This window comes from Limulus polyphemus, unplaced genomic scaffold (genome assembly GCF_000517525.1).
Source record: "Limulus polyphemus unplaced genomic scaffold, Limulus_polyphemus-2.1.2 Scaffold1032, whole genome shotgun sequence".
Lineage (NCBI taxonomy): Eukaryota > Metazoa > Arthropoda > Merostomata > Xiphosura > Limulidae > Limulus > Limulus polyphemus.
The window spans coordinates 185,089-208,859 of NW_013666642.1; the positions used below are offsets into that span (position 1 = coordinate 185,089).

Genomic DNA, 23,771 nt, shown 5'->3' on the forward strand with positions numbered 1-23,771 from the left:
CTATCAGCACAAGTCGGGTTCACTAGTAAATGCTGGCCAATCGCTGATTCACATTTTGTTGGTAGAACTTTTGTTTTACAGAAGCGACATGATAAATTATTTTCTTTCACACTCTTAGTTCTTATGGATTTGGGTACACGTTGTTTAATTCTATTCTGCGGTCTTTGTGAAGTGCGACCTACGTACAGAGTAGTTCAGTTTTAACTAAAATCAGAGAGCAAATCTAATGAGTTGTTAATATCTTTATACAGTTGATTTTTTCTGGGGTGGCCTTATTGCTAGTGCCCAGAATGTGAATCCGAGGATTTATGGTTCACGCTCATCGTTTTTTGTTTGGGCAAGAGTAGCCCAAGAACTGTCGGCGGATGTTGTTTACTACCTACTTTCCCTCTGGTTTATCAGTTGAAACTTAAGGGCAGCTTTGCACGAAATTCTGAAACAATCAAAAACTAATTATATTTTTGATATAACCATAAATATTTCTAAATAAAATTAGAAAAAAAAGGGGCACGGGCTTCTCCTGTGGTGGAGCTCCGAATTTCGGAGCTAATGATTTGGGTTCGAAACCGTACATTCGTGTGATGCCAAAAACATATTTCCCACACTTTAAGCTGTGCGTTATTAGAGTAACAGTAACTATTAGTGTGGATGACGTTGGAGGTCGGTGCTGACTGGCTGCCTTCTCTCTCTTTAGTCAGTAGTTCCAAATTAGTGACAGCGGCAGATAGCCTCAGTACCTTTGCCATAAATACAAATACAAATATATAGAAAAATTTTGTATAGTTTCAGTGTTAATTCTAACTCGCATTGTAAACATAAGAGGCTGTTTGAAAAAAAAAGACTATTTACTATTTTAAAATTAAAGGTAATAATACGAGAGGACCCTTAATTAGGTGAAACCGATGTAATATTATCACATACGTAAAATAATCAAATAGCTTAGATGTTTACTTGTTATACCCATAACTCAAGAAACGTCCTAAAAACTCAGGTTTCCCATTCACTGGATTATTTTGCAATAGTCTTTACGCAATCTAACACACCACACAAATGTTGAATGAGTTAATCGAGATGAAGAACCAAGAATCCATGGCGAACTTAATTTTTCCACTCATGAATCTTACGATAAAAACGATTGTATTCATTTTCTTTCGTCGTTACGTGCTGCTATGGTGATATTCGTTGCTAAGGTTATCGGTCCTATTTATCAAAAAGTATAGAATCGGCTGTCATCAAAAGTTTTTGCTTAGTTCATTTTCCAGCTGATCGTACCCACCATCACAATATATAAAAATGATATGTGATCGACGTTGTTAGCGTGAGCACAAGTTGCAATTGAGCATGCGCAATAAATCACGTTAAAGACGTTTGCTATAAGAACTGTTTCTATACCTAAACAACCATGCACAACATTGAAAAGACGTATCTGACATTAATCTCTGATGCCTGACCTACATTCTCTCGTCATTCTAATATCCTTCTAAGCTATTCGCTTATTTTTTTTTTTACAAAGACAGTAGATTTCACCCCTGTCAATCTAGAAGTTTATGTGTAGTAAAAACACTATTAAAGACTAGCTGAAGTAATTGAGAAGCCTAATAATTTTTAACAGGCTCCCCTTCTCCAGCATTTGACAGGTGTTACCCAATGCGTAACAAATGACCAGTTGCTTTCCTCGGCCTTTCTCCTGACCATTCAATAAATTGAAACCTATTTTTCATGGCTATGGCGAAGTTTACAATATAATCATAGTCTATTAACAATGTTTTTTTTTCAACTCTCTGAAACAAATTGTACATCGTGTTCATCCATGTGTGAATATTAAGAGTTAGGTGAAATTAATTTTGATAGCGACCTACACGGGGGGTACAAAAAGCTGACGCACTTCTTTTGTTAACATAATGCGTGAACTTTGCCCCTAATTGTTTGTTTGTAATTAAGCACAAAGCTACACAATGGGCTATCTATGCTCTGTCCACCACGGGTATCGAAACCCGGATTCTAGCGTTGTAAATCCGCAGACATACCGATGTGCCACTGGGGGGCTTTGCCCCTGAAAAAGAAAGTTTCATCTTTCGGAAGCACTCGGGTTATAGGGTTTTTATTCATTTCTATAACACTTCTTGATCATCATGAATGATGCGTAAACTGTCTGCTTTATAGAGTATCTTTTTGGCGAAGTTCAAGGGTTTCTAGATTTGTACGTTTACTATTGATTTCTATGAAGAGATTAAGAATATTTTGTAACTTCGCTCTGATAATGAACGAGAATTTGTTAAAGAAACAAAAGAAAGCCCAAAGAAAGTTGTTGGATTTTTTTTTAGCACAGAGCTACACATTGAGTTATTTGCGTTGTCTCAAACGCGGTAAATCAAACTCCAGCTTTGCGTTTTAGGTCCAGAAAATGACCGTCGACCCAACGGAAAACCTGAGGAAAGTAACTGATCATTTGTTACGCAGGTACGCGTCAGGTGGTGGAGAAGGGGAGCGATCCACAAAACTCTCGAGCTGTTCAGTTACTTTAAAGTCAGAGGCGTTTCATAATAGCGCTTCAGATCTATATTCCATCTCTTATGAGTCACCGCCAGAGCTGCCATTTCTATTTGTAAGTTAGGTCGTACGATGAGGAATAAAATATCCTCTGAAATGCTATTTTTATCATAAGTTTTGGGCCTATTGGTTTCAGTGTTTGAACCACAACTTTTAAAGTATTATAGTGCATATATAAATTACATTTCGAGAGCATTTTGTCTCTCATCGTCCAGCCCAACTAACGAGTTCTAGTATTGATGGAAAGGCCTTTTGGGGCGATGACTTGTGGAAGAGAGAAGATAGATCCGAAATGCTATTTCTCCACGCTTCTGATTTTTAATTCGGAATGGAAAATTTATGAGGACTGGGGGAAAGCATCTGCAGTTTACGTGAAGATATATTAAACTTTATTTTGTTTTAGCTTCTTGAACAATATTACTTCCGGTAGGGGGAGGATAAATTAACCTAGGATATTATAAGTTCGCAGTGACGTTATGTGTACATAATTTCGAAGATCCAGAGAATTTGATCGTAGTTCATGACTTTCTGATGCCTGCATGCTCACCAGGGTCTCTGAATAAATTAGAAAGTATGTCTGCTGCTAATGAAACTTTATAAATTTATAATGTAATCATATCTTATATTGTTCATAGCGTGAGTTCAATAAATAGTGGAATAGTGTTTCATTATAGTTCTCATAACTCGTGTGGAAAACTTGATTTATAAAACACTGCTTAGCCTAGAAAGAATTGCTTACTTGATTATGACCTCTAATCACGTGACGATAGTTGACGCTCTTGAATCACAGCCTCTGATCACACGATGATACTTGACACGACCTGAATGACTTCAGGTCTGAATCACGACCTCATGACTTCTATTCATGCGATGACGGCTGATAATCCCAAACTTATTTCTGATGTTTGTTTTTTGAATTTCGTGCAAAGCTAAACGAGGGCTATCTGCACTAGCCGTCTCTAATTTAGCAGTGTAAGACTAGAGGGAAGGCAGCTAGTCATCACCACCCACCGCCAACTCGTGGGCTACTCTTTGACCAACGAATAGTGGGATTGACCGTCACATTATAACGCCCCCACGGCTGAAAGTAGAACCATCAGTTTAGTCCACATGTGTATAACAACAAGCAGACTCTTAAAAAAACTGAACCATTTAGCAGGAACAACAGCTAGGGGTTTAATTACATTTTCAATTCCAAGTTTAGCACATTCTTCATTGTATAGTTGTTCTAATTTGTAGGCATATTTACAAGGCACCAAATATGATAAACACTTTTCTAGCACCTGAAATTGCACAGCAGCTAAGAACAGTGTCAATAGAAACATGAATTAAATTTTACATATCCTTGACATGCAAAGGTTTACTGACACCTTTTCCAATATGTATGTCATTCACACCGTTCTTGCATGTACTGTGCAGTTTGGGAAAGTGCTTCAACAAATAAATGATTGCACTCTGACCTTCTGTCTCTTTATCTCTTTGATTTCCATTAAAGTTGGCTGCACTATCGTAAAACTCCTTAATTTTACAGCCTCTTATTTTAAAGAAAAATGACGTGCAATAAGAAGTGTTCATTTCTCCTGTCACACGGCTTCTTCTGTCTGTCAACTGATATTTGTAATGCACAGTAGTTGCATACAACAGCTGCTTCTTTAAGCCAAAATACGAATCCACGTTTTTCTAACAGGCAAGTAAATTTATCTTCGTCGATTCCAATTCTCTACGGTTGCGTTCGGATCGCAGAAAACTGCGCATGCGTTTATTCATATACAGTATTCTGTAAATTCTAGAATTTTACTGATTTAATTCGAATTCAGAAAAAAAGTATTGGGGGGGGGGCAAAACCCGAAATTCAGAATCCCCTATCTATAACCATAACAGTCAATCCTGTTATTCGGTTAAAAGTAACCATGTAGGAGGTGGATGCTGTAACAGCTTCTCCTTCTGATCAGTAGCTTTAAATTAGGGCTGTCTATACCGAAATTTTGGGGTTTCTGAGCTGGCTGTTTAGTTCATGTGTCGCATAATGTGTTATATTTAGGTGGTGTAACACCCACTCTTCGTTCTGGTGAGCAGTTTTGAATTAGGGGTGGTTATGCCTACAACTTGGGGTCTCTGATATTGTTGTTTAATCTATGCGTCGCATAATGTACTGCTTATGTTGAAAACACCATTTGACAAGTAGATTAAGTTTAATGGAAATAATAGATTGTTATCAGTGCTTATTAAAGGCTTAGTTTTCAGTCCACCTTATATGATGAAACTGGAGGAGTATTGAACAATAACATGTGTCTTGTTTTCATACGGTATCTTAAATATATCTACGAAATTGATCATGAGGAAATAGAAATGCTCTCCACTCAAATGAGTAAAAGTAAGGCGAGTGTGAAAAGTATAGATGACGTGTACATTAGCCATTGGCCTGTTTGAGTTAATACCTAGATAAGATAGTTTCGGCAACAGTTTTTCATCACGAAGATTGTAGTATCACGTAATTTCCAAACATGTCTTATATATATATATATGATAGTTGTCAGTTAGTACAAGTTGTTTGAAGTTCATTTTTCTCTTATTTATTACATCAAAAAATTGTTTGTTCTGAACAATACAATTGTGGTACTGTGTAGCCATTGTTTATCAACTATAGGAATTAGACTCTGGTAACCGTTGCACTCTTATATGTTCACGTAGTTTTAAAAGGATAAATTGAGATGTGCCATACTTCAACGACGTAAGAAGAATAGAAACGGGTTATCATTTATAAGGAACGCGCGTGATGAATTATCCACGACGTCGGTTTTTTCTTCTGTTTTTTTTTAATAACACGAAGTTCGTGATAAAAGCTCTTTTTACCATGGAAACTGAAGTAGTTGTCAGTACGTCCGTTTGAACATTAGGTGGTAATGATTTGAACTGACAACATTAAAAAATGTAAAGAATAATTCTCTGTATCTCATTAGAAAAGTCTGTTTGTTTGTAATTGTACACAAAGCTACTCAATGGGCTATCTGTGCTCTGCCCACCACGGGTATCGAAACCTGGTTTCTAGCGTTGTAAGTCTGCAGACATACCTCTGTACTACTGGGGGGCCATTAGAAAAGAACTTTTTATATAAAAAATAAAGTTATTATAACACATTCAGTAATATATTCTTTGCCACAGCACTGAGTAGAAGCAGTCGACGTTTCGTAGAATCAGTAACAAAAGCTGAAACGACCAGCAATAAAAAACGATAAAAACCTGGGTTATAGGTTATTTTATCGTTTTATGTTAATACTTCTTGAACCTACGTGTTTTTCTCACATAATAACTATCAGCAACATAATACTAACAACATTTCAGTCCCCATTGGTTGGCTCAGCGGCAAGTGTTGGGATTATTGTATAAAAATCGTATTTTGATACCCACGATGGGCAAAACACAGATAACCCATCGTATAGCTTTCTGCTTACCAACCAACAAACAAAGAAACACTCCACTTCTTGAAGGTCCTTGATATTTTAAAAATAACCAAACTTACACGGACATATTAAATAAGAAAAAAAAATACTTATTTATCTTTTAGTATCTTGCTCTTATATAAAAGTATTATTAACTGAGGCAGTATTGTACAAGCATATAAATCATAGAAGTGTACATAACGACATAGAATTATATGGAATTTTTTAATTTTTTTCACGTTCTCCGATGGGTCAGCGGTAAGTTTCAGGACTTACAGTGCTAGAATCAGGGGTTGCATTCCCCACGGTGGACAGAGCGGATCTTTGAGCTAAAAGCCAACAACTTTTTTTTTTTTTTTTCAACTAAAGGAAGTGAAATGAAAACTAAGTGGTAAGCTGGACTGTGTTCTGACTTAAATGGTTCAAAACAGTCTGGGTACCGGAAGAAAGTTGAAAGGATTTTCATTTTGATTTAATCATGTAAACTGTAATAAATCATATAATAAGTTATCGTCAAAACGATTGGTCTAGAAACGAAAAAAAAAAAAAAGAGAAAAAGATCGAGACAAATAAATATAGTTTATAGTGCATAATATATTGTGGTTATATCCAAAAAAATGGTTTGTTTGTTTGTGGACGACATCTATTAGAAAAACTTGGGTGGAAGTTAACATATAAATAAAATAACTTGGGTGGAAGTTGACCTATAAATAAAATAACTTGGGTGGAGGTTCACCTATAAATAAAAGACCTTGGGTGGAGGTTGACCTATAAATAAAAGAACTTGGGTGGAGGTTGACCTATAAATAAAAGAACTGGGGCGGAGGTTGACTTATAGATAGAGAACTTGGATGGAGGTTGACCTATAAATAGAAGAATTTGGGTGGAGGTAGACCTATAAATAAAAGAAGTTGGGTGGAAGTTGACCTATAAATAAACAAAGACGCAATATTAGATATTCCAACTACTCTACTTTGTGCAAAGGAAGGGTTAGGATATTTCATTTATTTATTTATTGCAACAATAAAAAGTGACTATTTGTTTATTCGTCTACAAAAAAAAAAGAAAAAAGAAATCGTTATCTAATGATTTGTTTTTGTCACAATAACAATCGTTCCCCACAGAAGTTTTTTTTCTTCTGTTGGGAATTCTAGTATAAATAAAGTCTCGAATTTTAAATTAAGATGTTTTCGTCGTCTACTGCACTTAGTCCCCAGTGGCACAGCGGTATGACTGCAAACTTACAACGCTAGAAACCGGGTTTCGATACCCGTGGTGAGCAATTCATAGGCGCTGCATCATAATGCTTTTAACAAGAGTCTATTTTAATAAAAGAGAAGCGATTTCTGTTCTGGGTTGAAAGAGATACGATGTTGACGTCTTATCACCGTTGAGCCATACGCTGACTGAACTTTCATAACAACAATATTTCGCCAGAATCTTCTAACACTCATTATAGATTTATTTTTCCATGTGTAGCATGTTCTTGCAACAACTTTAGATCAACGAAGGAATTTCTCGTTGCTTTCAACGATTCAATTTCGATTTTTTTGCTCCACGCGGTTAACAGACGGTGGCCTAGTTTTGATGTGATTTTCTAAGGAACACCCATCGCTTCACCCAGTGTTATAGCTCTCCCCTGATGTTCACCATACAGCATCTGGCGGTTTGTTTTCGTTTCTGATGTGTGCTTAGAAAGAAGTTTGGAAACTCTGATTTTGCAGTTCATTTCCAACCCGATTTTCTTTTGATTCCGTTGTTATATTATAACCCAGTTTCCTTGTTGAAATGGTTATAAACAGTACATCTTGTTGTTTATTGTCCGTTGGTTTGTTGCTTTTTCTTTATTATATAAAGTGCAAAACTTTCATTGTGGCTGAGAAAGAAAAGAAACAATATAAGTGAAGGTTTTCACCAAAAAACAACAACAATAAAACTGCATAAAATACAGAGTTGTACATCGATAAATATTTTAAGTTAAATATTACAAGACTATTATACCGAAAAAATGACCCACTAGGGGGCCCGTGAAAGCTGCAAAAATTTTGTACGAAATATATAAAATCAGTACGGAACGTGTACGCAGCCGCACCTCTTTCAAGCTATTCGGGTAGGAGGGGGGCACATTTTTCCCTGGAGCCCATGATGGCTTTTGGCAGCTTTGGCTGGGAATTCAAAATACCGAAAGAACAAATTACCAAAGACTTCCGTTTAATCCTATGACAGATGTGTTTCTGTAGTTTCGAGGTTAATGCAAAGTTCTGTTCAACATTTTATAATTATTCTAATAATTTCGTGAGTAATTTCTGTATGCCGTGTGTCACGTTTGTATATATTTCATCCCTCACACCAAAATTATTTGAACTTACTCAACCTTCAAGTTCTATTTAATATACTGATATAAAGTTTTCCAAATAATTTTCCTGCAAAAGAACCGTTTTTTAGTTTGCGTATCTAAGATCAGCGAGTACCGATTCCTGACACGTGTTTTATAAAAGGTTTATAGCGTCATTTTCTTTGTTTTGTTTGTCTGAGTACTGAATGTTTTATGAAATTGCACATTCTAAAGCATTTTCAGTTATCAAAGCTACACAAAAGTAGTCTTTGCAGAGCCGACCCGAATTTGGAACTGATAGACTAGACGGTATGGTTTGTTTCGAATTTCGCGCAAAGCTACACGAGGGATATTTACGTTAGCCGTCCCCGATTTAGCAGTATAAAACTAGAGGGAAGGCAGCTAGTCATCACCATCCACTGCCAACTCTTAGGCTACTTTTTTTTTACCAACGAATAATGGGACTGACCGTCATATTATAATGCCCTCATGATTGAAAAGGCGAGCATGTTTGGCGGGACAGGGATTCGAACCCGCGAATGGGTGTTTCACCATGCATCTGGTAAAGCTTAACTCCCTCTAGTGTATTGAATATACGATATTTCTTTATAATCACCCTGTATTTTAGACTTTTATATATGAAGGATAGATTTTGGTTATTTGAATCTAAAAAAAAAGAGTACTTTATTATCTAAAATTATTAATTTTCTACTATAAATAAAAAAGGTTTAATTAGAAATAACACCATCTTGATATTTGTTTGTATTAAAAATAAGTATTCTCGTGAATCCTCTGTATTTGTAATATTTTTTAGATAAGGTTACTGTCGGATCCTGAGAACTTCCGTCAAACTTCTGTACATTGCAAAACGTTGAACCCGCAGTTTAAAGAAGATTTTATATTCAACGTTCCAGAGGACGAGTTGCAACATCAGACGATTGAAATTCTTCTGTTTGATTTTGACCAATATTCTCGACACGTGTGTTTAGGGAATGTGCAAGTGTCGTTACAAGATCTAGATCTGACAGATAAAGTGAGTTTGTGGAAAAATATATCACATTGTGAAGAAGCAGATGAAAAGGTAAGAATCTATATATATATATATATTCACACTAAAAAAGGAAGCCCTTATTTTACATTAAGTTACATTTTCCTCACAAGTTATTATTATTTTCCTTTCCTCAGGGGAGCCTCATGTCATACTATATGTAAAATTGTGACCATATATAGTCATCTTCATAGAAAACTAATAGTGTAAATATTTTCATTAGAATATGATACAGATACGGTAAAGGTGTTTTGTTCGAATCATTCATGGCCAGATTAATCGTATTGTGATATGTCAGATCTGATATTTGGTATAACACTCTTCGTGATTATAACGAAGTGCGCCGCATAAGGGATTTTTCTAACAAGTTTTTCAGCCGTGGGGGCGTTAATCCTATTATTCGTTAGTAAAGAGCAGTAGCTCAAGAGTTGGTAGTCGATTGTGTTGACTAGTTTCTATAGTCTATCACTCAAGCCCCCCAGTGGCACAGCGGTATGTCTGCGGATTTACAACGCTAGAATTCCGGTTTCGATACCCATGGTGGGCAGAGCACAGATAGCCCATTGTGTAGCTTTGTGCTTAATTACAACCAAACAAACTATCACTCAAAATTAGGGACGTCTAGCGCAGATAGTCCTTGAGCAGTTTTACGCGAAATTTAATAAAGAAACAGATAATTTTATGAGTCAGTAATTTCGAGGATTAGGACTGAAGTAGGATATTCATATTTTTTCATAAACACGAAAACTTTCAGCGCCAGGTTTTCTGAATATAAATAAAACAAACGTTGGTGAAGTTAATATGTCAAGATTATATATAATATTAAGCACATGTCACGAGGCGACGTTCCAAAACGTCATATACGTTTTCAGTAGGAGGTAATGTAGTTTATAATGAAAATTTCAGCTGCCTTGTACTCCAAACTTATTGATCACCGTTTTCGCATATATTCTTCGCCATGAAATACTGATTGTAAGTTATTGTGTCAAATAAACTTGGTCTGCGAGTAAAATATAGAATTATAACCATATATTTATAAATATATGGTTATAATTCTAGATTCTAGATATTTATAGATATATTGTTATTATTCTAAATTTTAGTCGCGGACCAATGCTATCCCTTCTGTAAAGCGATTGTTTGGGCGTACAGGATCATTATGTATATCGATTATTTTCTATAACACATCAACATATCTATAACGTGGATGTCATTATATAAAAGACTTTTTAGTTTAGGTATTTGTGGTTAATTTATTTTTGTGAGTGAATATTTTATTTTTATTATTTAGTTTTTGTTATAATAAGAGTTAAAAGCAGACAATTGTAGGAAGTTGTGTTTATAAGTCATTGATGTTGAGACTATCGAGCGTCGCGTGCAATACATTGACGTCGAGAATATAGAAGGCGGGCAGACGATTAAGTGATAGACATATAAATAATGTGAGACGAGCGGAAACAGCAGACATATAATAGCAGAAAAGAGTAAAGTTACAACAAGGAAAAGTTCGGCGTGAAGTTGACTACCACGCTAGGCCTAACGACTGACATAGGCCTAGCGTTTAATATGTTAGAGTAAGACTAGCAGCAGAAAAGGAGATAGAAATGATAATTTACTCCGTCAAAGCGTGGTTCTAAAGTAATTGAATCAGCCTGAGTACATCTTGACAAAAGAAAGAGAGGATATTTAGAGGAAAGAAGACCAAACGATTACGGTAACTCATGCCACAATTGTAAGTGAATCACACACACAGAATACTAATGCGATAGTAATAGAGAAGATAGTTCGAGCTTGTTAACTGAAATTCTAAAGTAATTTAATAGGCCTAAGTGGACTTTTGACAACAAGAAGAGAACTATATCTATATATATATATAGTGTCTATGCTATGCCTATAATCTATAGTGTAAATAATTTTTTGTACATACGTTTAAACTTGTTCCGAATATATATGTTATTTTGAAAACAAGTGATGTGCATGCTGTTCATTTATCGTTGAATTTATGGATAACAAGTCATAGACATCTACTGTAGAAGAATCCCAAGTCCAACAACAACACAGTATATATTTATACTATTAAGAAATATAGATAAAAGCCTTTTTATTTTGACAATTGGCAAATAAAAAAGAATATACATTTCAAATTCTGACAGCGAATTTATGATTGCTGTCACACTACAAAATACTAATGAAACACAATTGGTGTATTATGTCTATTTCTCACCTTGTCTGTGCGCAAAATGTTTCAAAGATTTTTTTAGACCAAACCAACCTAACTTCATTCGTTATCAATTTTAGCTACAAATATAGATAGATACATTTTATACAGTTATTTAATATTTTCTTTTCAAATTTATCAAACTTTTAATTTATAAATTAAGGGTTCTGAGTTTGGACCGACATAATGGCACTATTTTAGATGATAGGAAACTAGATATTAATTTATGTACGGCTAGCTCAAAGTGTCTGTGAATACAATGAAATGGCTCTTCATGTTGTTTTTCGTGCATAACACTTTGTTTAACCGGAAATTATACTGAAACATGCGCTAGTCTTAATGTTCCAGAAGAGGTCTAGTAATTATCATGTCAAGTTGTGAATCCGAGAATTTATGGCTCGTCCTTCGTTTCCGCTCTCCACACTTTCAGCTTCTTTTGAATGAATGAATAGGGGGATTTGATCAGCTGCCGTTTTCCGACCAGATAGTGGGATTTGAATAGATACTTTTGTCTAACCGGATACCAGGATTTGATCAGCTGCTTTTGTCTGACTGGATAGTGGGATTTGAACGTCACTCTTATAACACATCCACAACACCCTATCAAATTCCACTATCCAGTCAGACAAAAGTAACTGATCAAATCCCACTATCCGGTCAGACAAAAGTATGTAATAAAATCCCATTATCCAATCAAACAAAAGTAGCTGATTAAATCCCAATATCCGATCAGACAAAAGTACCTTAAGAGTTAATGGTTGGTGCTGATGACTAGGTGCCTTCCTTCTTTTCCAGTGTTCTCATACTTTTTCGTCTGCGGACCACTTCGGAGGGGTAAAAGGCCCCTCGGACAACCTACCAGTCCTATCCACCCTGCAGACCACTAGTGGGCTGTGGATCGCACCTTGAGAACCACATTCTAGCTTGTCAACTGAAAATTAGGGATGGATATGTGCACATAGCCTTTTGTCTAGATTTACGTTAATATCACGACAAACAAAATTTAAAATTAACTCTTCAGATGTATTGATTACCAATAGTCCACATATCACTCTCTCATTTTTCAAGTTGTAAGTTTAACACATTTTTAAAATGGTTTTGTGTTAACTGAAAAAATGCAATAACATTAGTGATATGTCTGAAGGAAGAAAGCTATTTCCCCGAAATACTACTCTTTTAACCCGAAGGCCACCTATTTTAACCACTCGCACTGTTATACAGTAGTGTGTTGTCTTCCATTCAGTCAGTAGACACTAAGATGACGTCACATAAGGGATATTTAATCTTGCAATTTGTACTGTCGTGACATATGAACTTTAAAAGCAAGAAATATGAATATTCGTTATTCTTAATTCTGGTTTGATTTACTCTTGAAACAGAACACTTTCTGGGACCCTACTGAAGTATATTTAGTTTCAATTATTCAAATACGCGGGTGAAATTCGAAGGAAGAGCAAAATAAACCAAGAATAAACGTACAAACAGATCATGAAATAAACTTTGTGGATAAAGGATTTTTAAAGGTGTTCCAATTCAGTTAGGAAACCGTGTCTGAATAATTCTCGAGATTGAAGATTAAAACGCGGCCATTTTGTATATATTGAGATATTTTACTGCTTATAAGTCGAATATTTTATATGATAACTTTAATCGGGTAAACTGAAATGTTTTCGTTACACGATTAATTTTTGGTGGATATCATTTTTGGTTATGTTCCTATGTAACCATAAGTTTCTTCAAATCCATAAAAACTTACAGAAGCAGTCCACCTGGTACTTTTTATGTGAACATGTCGGTTTGGATTCTCAGCGAGTTTTAGAGAAAATAAATCATTCTACGTATTTTCTTCCTATTCTTCTTCTGAGTTTTCTCTGTCTTTGAGTATAAATCGATCAAGATTGTTCCGTACTAGCAATAAACCATTTTTAGTAGCTAAATACGTCCCTTCGTGTACAAAATAAAGCTTAACTTAATAGTTTCGTTCTGAGTTTACTTACTGATTAACTGATCTAAACGTCTTACCTGTTCTAAAAACAAATCTTCCTTACTGTAAAGCTGTAACTTAAAATAAAAGTAACCTTAACTTAGTTAGTTTAATTCCTTAAAGTTTTGGATTTAAAAAATAAGTGAGTTATAAAAATATTTCCTTTTTTCATGAGTCACGTCTCCGTCGAAAATTGCACTGCTGATTTATTTTCTCTTGGTTCAACTATTGTTGTAAAGGGAAACTCGTCCAGTCGTACATATCTGCGGCTGTTAAAAGAAGTTTGTATTGAGTGTTCAATAAATATGACAAATCGAACCTCAACCAAATTTTGAGAAGTCTTTAAAACAACATTAACTGCATTATTGTTCCTGATGTCTTAGTCTGAGGTCACTTAGTATCAATGTTTATGTCTCTGGGAAAGTATGTATTACGTAATTTTCTTTAGTAACAAGTCCTGTCATTGGCACAAATAAGTGTATTTCAAATATAAACCGTAGCGTACATGAGTAGTTTAATGACAGAAGTGGTTACTGGCAGTTCAACGGTCAGGCGTGGCCTGCTGGTTAGTGTGATAGTACTGCAAATCTGAAAATTTTTGGTTCGCGTCTCGTCAGCCTAAAAACGCACTTTGCACTAGAGAACCGTGGGTGTGCTATAAAAGTGATGGTCTAATCCCACTAGTTGGTCAGATAAGAGCAGCCCAATAGATGGCGTGCTGTTAACCTTCTTTCTAATTTATTAATTCAAAATTAGGGGACGGCTATGCGCAGAAAGTCATTTTGTAGTTTTACGCAAAAATTCGAAACCAAGAAAGGCTTTCCTTTGCCCCCAGTGGCTCAGCGGTAAGCTTGAGGGCTTATAACGCTATATTTTGAGTTTCGATCCCTGTCGTGGGCACAGCGCAATATTACTCATCGTGCAGCTTTGCGCAAAAAACAAGATGAAACGTATCTCTGAACATTTATTTAGAAGCAATTTTCTTTAAATTACTCATTACTGAAATATTTTTAATTATCGTAGTATATCTGTGTTTGCTCTTTAAAAAGATACTTCGTTAATTAGCTTTGTCTAAAGGGACACCGCTGTCCAAGCTTTAGGAAAATAATATGATTGAAACGTAAGATATAATTTCTTTAATTTATAGCGCGCAAGGTTTTCATCCTATTAATTACCTGGACATACGATAACATATATGTGATGTGTAGAATTATATCATTCATATATATGTACACTTTGTATTGTGATCTCTCTGAAAAAAAAAGTGTTCATCCACATTTAATTTGCGACATACTTATTTCGCAGTGCCCTCTATGAGCTGGACAAGTTAGTATATTAGTATCGCTCGTACATGCCTTCTTATGTAAATTACAATAGTAATTATTGATTGTACTGTGTTTAATTTCTGTAATTATTGGTTTCTCTAACCTTCTAGCCTGACCTCGGTGATCTTATGGTGTCTTTGGGTTATCTACCGAGTGCTGAACGTCTGACTGTGGTAATACTCAAAGCACGGAACTTGCACCCAGTGGACGGAACTAAGAAATTTTCAGGTACGCCTAAATTAATGGTATAAAATTAAGTGAAAGGATATTATTCTAACACTTTTATTTCAGTATTGAAACGTATCAAATAAACAGCAAGTAAAATACTAACTTTTTCATTAAATATACGAATTTGGAAAAATGTTCTTATTAATTCCGATTTCTATTTTCGATATCAACAACAAAGAAATAAAGTACCCTTTCTGAAAAGAATGAAAACAATAATGTGCCCGATCATTAGCGTGTCATGCTATGGATCCACAGGTCCACTGTTTGCACTTTGTTACCACAAAAAGAGCAAAGAAAAAAAAGACGTGTTTTGGAACCGTGGGTGCATTATAAAGGTGACGGTCAAATCCCACTATTCGAACAAACAGGATTAGCCCAAGAATTATTGGTGAATGCTGTTGACTAGCTTTCTTTCCTCAAGTCTACCAGTTCCATATTTGAGACTGATCCAAAACCAACAAATTTATCAATCCCTATTTCAACTTTTAATAAAAAAAATGTTTCTCATGACAAGGAAATATAGTATCGTTTTGGAAAAGAATAAAAACAATAATATGTTTCAGTAGTGAGCAATAATGACGATGAAAGATTAATAAATATATGCCTGATTGTACAAATAGAAAACATGGTATGCAAATATACCATTGCGTTTTCTGTCTTTTCATTTTAATGTAAAATTATTCAAAAATGTTGTATATTTATCTCTATGTAGTTCTGGCATAACAATTGATCAAGAAAGTCATTAAATTGACTTTCTTATGAGCTTCTTGGGTGTAATTCTGTACGTCGTGCAGGAAAGTCGAGAGCCAGTGTCCTACTATTGCAGACACGTTGCATGAATAAGAATTACCAGTCATTTGAGTAGCACTAGTAAGTAAGCAGAGCAGGTGTGACAGTGAACAACAACTCGAGAAGACCATGGACAGAATCGAATGTATCTTAGCAAGGAAATATCCTGCCAAGACGACCGTAGTTCTCAAAGAAACCTGGGGTTCAACAAACCACTAGGATGAACTTCTGAGAGCACCTCTCTGCTGTGCTACTCTGGACCAGGAATTGACTTCTTGTTCCATGACGTTGGCAGCATCTCTAATATGCATTGGCTGAAAACTTGCAAGGGGATAATTTGGCCATCCCCACCTTGTGAGTGAATACAAGCATGTTTCATCGCCGATATCCAAAGGTGTGGTGAAAAGAATATCTGAACAGTTATCTGAAGTGTTTCAGGCAGGGAAATGCTTGAAATGGCTGGTCTTAGCAGAAAGCATGATCCTGATTTTCTACAGTCCAGCTCTAGACTCTACTGTGCATTTGAAAGAGACAAAAATATGAGACTGAGACACAGTCATGCATGAGTTGCACCACCAGTTTGGCTCATTGGAGAACAAATTAAATAATTGGGCCGAGTTTAAGGTTAAGAAGAGAGGTGCCATATTTGTCTTCTGCAATCGAAAAGACGTCTTGGTGGACAAGTTTGTCGAAGGATTCCAAGCAAGAAAATGAAATACTACTTGGATCTAAGTGACATCTTCATAGTAACAGTAGTAATTTTCATAACTACCTTTTATTTAGTAGTAACTTCAAGCTGGCCACAGGAAAGGGAGAGGACGAAGCTTGGAGAGGCAGCTGCTGTGACTACATCTCACACAGACCATCCTAATCAAGTACCTCAACCATGCAGAGCTGAAGCCATGCAGCACCCATAATTTGTTGAGTATCATGGTGGGCAAAGCTATCAGTTTCGATCAACAGTTTAGCATATCCTGAAGGCCAAAAGAAAGCAGCAGATGATGTCATTACAGCTCTGATAAACTAATGGAACCCATGTTAAGCCTGGCCACCAATATGGGGTAGCACAGCAAACTGCTTATGCCAAAAGATTTGATGGGCAGCTCAGCTCTCTCATGGCTCATTGGACCTTGATACATAATTGTAACTGTACAATAGTGAAAGATCAAGTTTCTGGTTTATACAGGAGCAATTATGTCACTGGTAGATCATGCAACAAATTAAATCGTTCAAGTGAGACTATCATTTTGGCCAGTGGTATATACCCTATTTTGGCAAATGTTGGCAGATAGATAAGAGTAGAGAGGCAAATCTTTGGCTGCGTCTAGGAGATGCTGCTCACATAATGAAAGTAATTATCTCTGACCTAGTTCTGACATTCGCATCCTTAGGTTGGAAGTACTACAGAAATTATGGCCAGTTTCACATGTGCAACCAATGAACTGATGTTTCATGGAAGCTTTATCAACTGTTGGCTAGAGCAAGCCCAGGAACAGTGGACTACATGATTGCATGTAGCAGTTTTATTAATAGTGGTTCCGTATACACGACTGGTGTTCCATTGTTTAATATAAGAGTGTGAAATTATCAGAGGTAAATGAAACTCATCTTTAGTAGCTTAGATATTATAATAAATGTAAAGCTGGTGTACCCAGTATTTATTCGGTCATGATAAAATATTCCATTCATGCAAATTGAATTATTTTATAAGGACAAAATTTGCTAAGTATTTTCTTAACATTATATCAGTACAAGGTGCAGTTTTAACATATGAATATGCAGGCTGTGAATGCATTAGAGGCGGTGGAAAGTAACACCTGTGTGATAAAATTTTCATAAGTCACGTCAAAACTGGTAATAAACTTTTAATTGAAATAAGGTCCTTAAAGATAGGAAATGTAAACATTAGTGGGTTCTAAGAGTTGGTTATCACCTAACTTGAATTAGCTCATGTGTGTAGGAACCAGTTTTACCGTCTCGACCCCCATTCCTTCCTACTGGAATTTGGCTCAATTCATGTGATAACCAAATGGTGAGGAGAGGAATGAGGCCATATTGAAGAGTAAGCTGTTGTTTGGCAGGAGTAACCGAGGACAGTGTGACTAAAGGTATTGGTCAAGTGGCGAACCAGTGAAGCCCGGATATCAGAAAGACCACAAGCATTAGGGATGAACTTCTATGAGCGATATAGGGCACAAGTACATACAAATAAATGTTGCTTGACCAGGCCACAAAGCTATGACTTAACCTCTAAAGGATTTTAGAGTAGGTCGTGGTGGGAATGGAGCAGTCATGACTCTTTTTAAATTTACACATCTGGTTGAACTTTTAGCCAATTGGAATTCAGTTAATGTTATGTTTTCCAGACTTTTGCTATTTAAGGTCAAATTCATGAACATGCTAGCTATCTTTTCCTTCAACCAGCCAGTGGTCAAGCCATCCTGCTTTGTTGATGACATTTTAAAAATCTTATTATGTTGCATAATGGATTGTCACTTCGATGAAGATATATACAACCAGAAGTTCTTCTACAGCAAAAGATGGACTTCATGACTAATCCTTAGACTCACAGAGCTTACTTGACATTCCCCATAGTTGAGCCTATGCCTGAAGATGAACTTTCTCCTCAATGCATTGAACATTGGAAAGCTCACTGCATCTGTCATCAGATTTGCCCTGAAGTCTTCTGGGGCCAAGCAGCCCTCATCAGACACAGTAGGTTCAGTTCTCCACTGAGAGAGTACCAGTAACCAAAGTATAGTCGACATTGTAGCCTCCAAGTAATCTAGCTGCTAACATCACCACTACTGCTGAATCCAGTGAAGTCAGCAGCAGCATCTGAAAAGAAATGAGACACTCCTCTGAAATGACCTGTTGGCTGGTGTACATGGCCAAGCATTGACGCAGACAGATGTGTTCACATATATGACTGGCACACTACATACCTAAGCTAAAAAAAAAACTTTCAACAGTTTGAATCCTCCTAAGGATCGTCCAGATTCTGTCTGTACTACTATTATCACAGCAATGCAGTTGAGCCAGCCAGCTTGTGGACCATCTCCTCTATTACCAGGGGGTCTATGCCATTAATGAAGAGTTGACATCAGCAGCCAGATCAACCATTGTACATCCCAACGATATATGAGAAGGGGCCTTTACCTCAACAACCATGAATGGCCCCAAACCCCAGAGACTGCCGAGGGTGGAGCTAAAAAAACACCTATGGTAATTACCAACCAACCCACATTAGAGCAGATTTCTGTATTGGAGGTACTGCCAGGAGATGGCCACTAAATGTAACAAAGCTTAGGCTCTCTACAAACAATAGAAGGACCAGTTGAGCAGAGAGCTATGCCTCCATCACGACTCAAGGAAGAGGTATACCACTTGTGAGCCAAGCTAGTATATACCAAAAGGCTCCTCTGAAAAAAGGTTGGAATACTGGGGTTAACCGTAAAACCATCCTCACTCAGGGATCTGTTGCTGGGGGTTAAAGTGAGAGAGAACAGAGCTTTGTGATGGTTCTGGATAAGTAGTGTAAGTTTTGTACATTTTTAATTTGTTATGCACACACACACACACACACATATATATATATTGTTACGTATCTGCTCGTTTGTTAATTTCCAGTATAAATTCTTTCCGAGGAACTTCAGCAATACAAGTCCTTTCTTAATTAAAACTAGTTTATTCTTTCTTGATACAACTTTTTAGTACACAGAATGTCCACAGTCACTTTAAACTTAACAACCTTTATAACACACGCTACGGTGCCTAATGTTTGCTTGACTCAATTATCTATCTCTTCAGTCTATCTGCATATCTATGTATATCTTTTCGATCTATCTACCTATACCGCCGGCTTTCTTTGCCAGGCTTATATACTAAAAAAGAGGGCGTTTAGCAAATACTCTGAGATTCGCGGCGTTCCCCGATAATTCTAGAAACTCCAGCGCGCATGGTCCCAGCGTCACGCGACTTCCATTGTCGTAACAATATATTGTGTTTTGTCTCTATTATTTGTTCTTTTTCCTCTTTCTCTTACTTCGTTCGCATGTTTACGTGAAGAGTACTTAGTCAACTTGTATATCTATGTATATTGAAATTAGCTTCAACCATTAAAATGTTTTTTATTCTTATCTTTATTAAGTATGGTCCGGTTAACGGATTTTCTTTATTTTCGTAAAGTCCTCAGTGGCTCAGTGATAATTCTAAAGACTTATAACGCTGAAAACCAAATTTCGATACCCGTCGTGGGTATAGCGTATATAGTCTATTGTATGCTTACAATAAACAGACAAAATCTTCGTAAAGACATGTTTTGCTATGCATTTTCTATACTTTAAAAAGGGTTTAAGTTAGTATGTTTTTGTGTTTCATTTTGCTGCATAACATGTATTTGGTGTTAATGTTTCATTATTTGGATTATTTCTTTTTGTTCTAATTTACTTTTGTGTGTGTAACGACAATGTGTAGTAATGTATTCAGTAAAGGATCATTTATTTTCATATGTGTATATATACATACTGACTGATTGGCAAACTGTGTTACTGGCATGCAGGTATTCATTGTAAAAGGGTTCATTTTACTGTAGTGTTAAAGAGTTAGTTCATTAGAAGCTTAATGTAATAAGGGATTCTAGTTTTATGTGAGGTGATCGAAACCATGATTCTGGCGTTGTAAGTCCGCAGATATAGACTTACATTAGACTAGTAGCATGAGCTTTCTACTTGATATAAAAAGCCTACATTTATTTATTTCAGATGTACACCAAGTAATGAGGGGTAGATCAGACACTTAGAAATCCAGCTAGCCAATACTAATACATTTGATTCTTACTAGCTATAGACCGACCCTAAGTCAGTGGTATGTTTAAAACGAGCAAGAGGTGTAAATAAATAGAAGTCCAGGTTATTGCATGGAACGCTAAGTTGCAATTAAAAGCAAATTTAGCTTTAAATCATTGGTGAACTGGCCTAAACCCGCTCAAAACCCCATAAATGGGGTCTGCAGAAAAAAAAGACATTTTTGACTTTGTTTCGTGAAAGTATTTGGTAGAAATAACCTAAGAAGAAAACGAGAAGCGATGGGGACAAAGTGTCCCGAAACACATTTCTTGTGATCAGTCGATCCGAAACTGCGAAATGAAATACTAAATACTATAATTCTGAACGTACTACGTTTATTTTCACAACGTTTTGTACGCTTTTAGTATATAAATAATTGTTATTATAAAAGAAAAACCTGATTTAAAAAACTTTGCAGGGGAAAAAAAAACGTAACGTGATTTTCAGGCTGAGAATACAAATACCTTATTTAGCTTGCTGTCTTAATATTTAACTTGCACAACATTCAGAATCTTCTAAATAAACACCAATAAGTTTATAAAGAAATATGTAACAACAAATTTGAAAATATACAGGAAAATAAGTATTAATAGTACCCTTCCCATGACCCGTTTACACTTTTGCACTAGGAAAAAATGGCACACCCTATACAGTAGGAAATAATGACACAGCTTCAATTCTTAATGCACTACTACAGCAATTCTATCACTAGAATAACACTACACAGTAAATTTAAAGCACCACTGTAACTTCTTTTGCTGAAATTTACATTTAGTTTGCTGAAAAGTCTTCCAGTGGATGTTGTATCCAGAACCTTGGAAGATCCCTACCAGAGTCTGACAGGCATAGCATAGTGTCTTGAGTCATCTCCGTCGATTTTTTGATGGGTAACTATAGGCCTTCTGGAGGATCAATGTAGAAACAGATGCTTGCTCAGCTTGTATCCAGGAGATGCTTGCAAAACAATGGGATGTTTGTGACCAACAGGATTACAGAACCTCTCATTCCAGCCTTCACAGAGATTGTTGGTATGAGGATCATTATTGAGTGTTGCACATCTCAAGAGGGAATCGTAGTGATATATATGGTGCAGATGAAATTGAAGAACTTGGCCACTCGGTGGCCATAAAATTAAGTGGTATTTAGCTGTCATACTGATTTTGTCAAAGTATGACAAAAGGCCATGCCCTTTGGACTGTTCTCTTTTAAATAGTCCATACCAGCACTGATACCCTAAATAGACAGAAGAGTCAGACTGGCCACCATGCCATAGAACAATTTCCCACCATCACTGTCATTGTACAAGTTGACTAGTCCAAGTTCCTGCACTTTACACCATGTCGATTGTATCTAATGATAGAAGCAACGTTGATGTTAACATAAAGTCCCGACATAGATGTTTCAACTTGTAAAACAGCTTTCTCAAAGTCTGTGAGCACTGTGGAAGGATCAGGATAAAGGAGGTATGTACTACACTTGTCAAGCACAGAATGTAGCACTTCCCCAAAAGTGTCCTGTGTTTTGTGACTGCAAGAAGGCATACACAATAGATACGACTGCCTCACCTAAAGGTACTTGTACCACATTTATTTGCATGAACAATGGTGAAGCCATATCAAAGTTTTCCATCCACTAGCCAGGTATCTGATCTGGTTAATAATGATGGAGCCATATCAAAGTTCCATTCATCAGACAGATATCTAATCTGGTTAATGCTGGTGGAGACATGTCAAAGTTTCCATTCATCAGTCAGGTTTTTGATCTGGCTAACAGAATGCAAACGTTTTTCAGTTGAAAACGCAATGACTCTGTCAGTATAAGAACCATTGATGTTGATGAAGAATGACTGATGTGTTAGACCATCGATTGCAAATGATAAGTTCATGTGGTGTGTTGGAGTCTCTGGACAAGTTTGAACTTACAATAATCTTGATTTTTTCTTTCTCTGTTAGCAGTTTTTATGGCATAGTATTTGCCCAGATTTGTCTTGTGTAGTCTTGGCCAAGGTTTTCATTTGTTTTTCCATTTAGCTATCTGCACTACATGGTCATCAGGATTGTGCTTGTGTGGTACCTTATACGCTATTTAGACAATTTGTGGAGTCAATACCTTATAACCCTGTTGGCTACCAACTACAGGGCCAACATTTGTTGATCCAACGCGTTGAACCAACACATCATGACCCTAATGGCTTTCCATAAATGTCATAAAGCGATAAAATGTACCACTTTAGCGGTTCACGATTTTGGAGATTGTAATGTTTAAAGATTTTTGAAAATGTTTTCAAGAAATTGACTAGTAGAAATATAAAAAAATCAATTCCAAACTGCGTTTTAATACCAAACTTATTAACATACATTGAGAATTAAGTTTTTAATTAGACTTGGAATGTACAATGTGTAGTAACTCAACAACCCGTACAGTAGCCCAAACGGAATAGGAAAAATGGGACATTTTATTTTGCATTATAGAGTCGTGTGTATAACGAATTTGTTATTATAAATATTTATTTATTTTAATATCAGTGTTTGTTTAGATTAAGTTTATATTTTAAAACATGCATAGCTTATAGTGTTAAATGTGTATTGCAAAACTCCCGCCTATTCTCCAAAGTGCTAGAAGATTCTCGAGAGTAAGAATCAACAATATATTTATGTACGTAAACGTAGCTCAGTATTGTTACGTAAAACTTAAATCTCGAGAAGGCCTCCACGCGCCTATAAATATAACCAACTCGACGCGTCAAAGAGAGTATCTATTATTAGTTTGATATAGTTAGTTTGCTATAAAGTTCGGAAGCTATAACTGTGATTGTTATAACGCTTATCAGTCGGAAAATTTCAGATATTTGACCGGGAGTATTTACAACTTTTGAACATTATAAATCATTTAACTTCAGTGGATTCTCATCGGACATTAGTATTTTTACGAAAACATTATATAAATTCATCGTGGAAACCTCGGCGTGTGTGGCTGGTGAATAATGAAGGACAAAGCTAGCTAGCTT

The 23,771-nt window shown here is 36.1% G+C and overlaps 1 protein-coding gene across 2 annotated transcripts in view; it reads left to right on the top strand.

Annotated features, from left to right (window-relative positions):
* Positions 1-23,771, top strand: part of LOC106461792 (synaptotagmin-1-like) — a 91,066-nt gene that overhangs the window by 52,013 nt on the left and 15,282 nt on the right. For both annotated transcript variants that reach the window (XM_013921648.2, XM_022388863.1), the window contains exons 5-6: positions 9,140-9,406; positions 15,011-15,128. In XM_013921648.2, the coding sequence (XP_013777102.1) occupies positions 9,140-9,406; positions 15,011-15,128 (385 nt within the window). The remainder of the gene's footprint in view (positions 1-9,139; positions 9,407-15,010; positions 15,129-23,771) is intronic.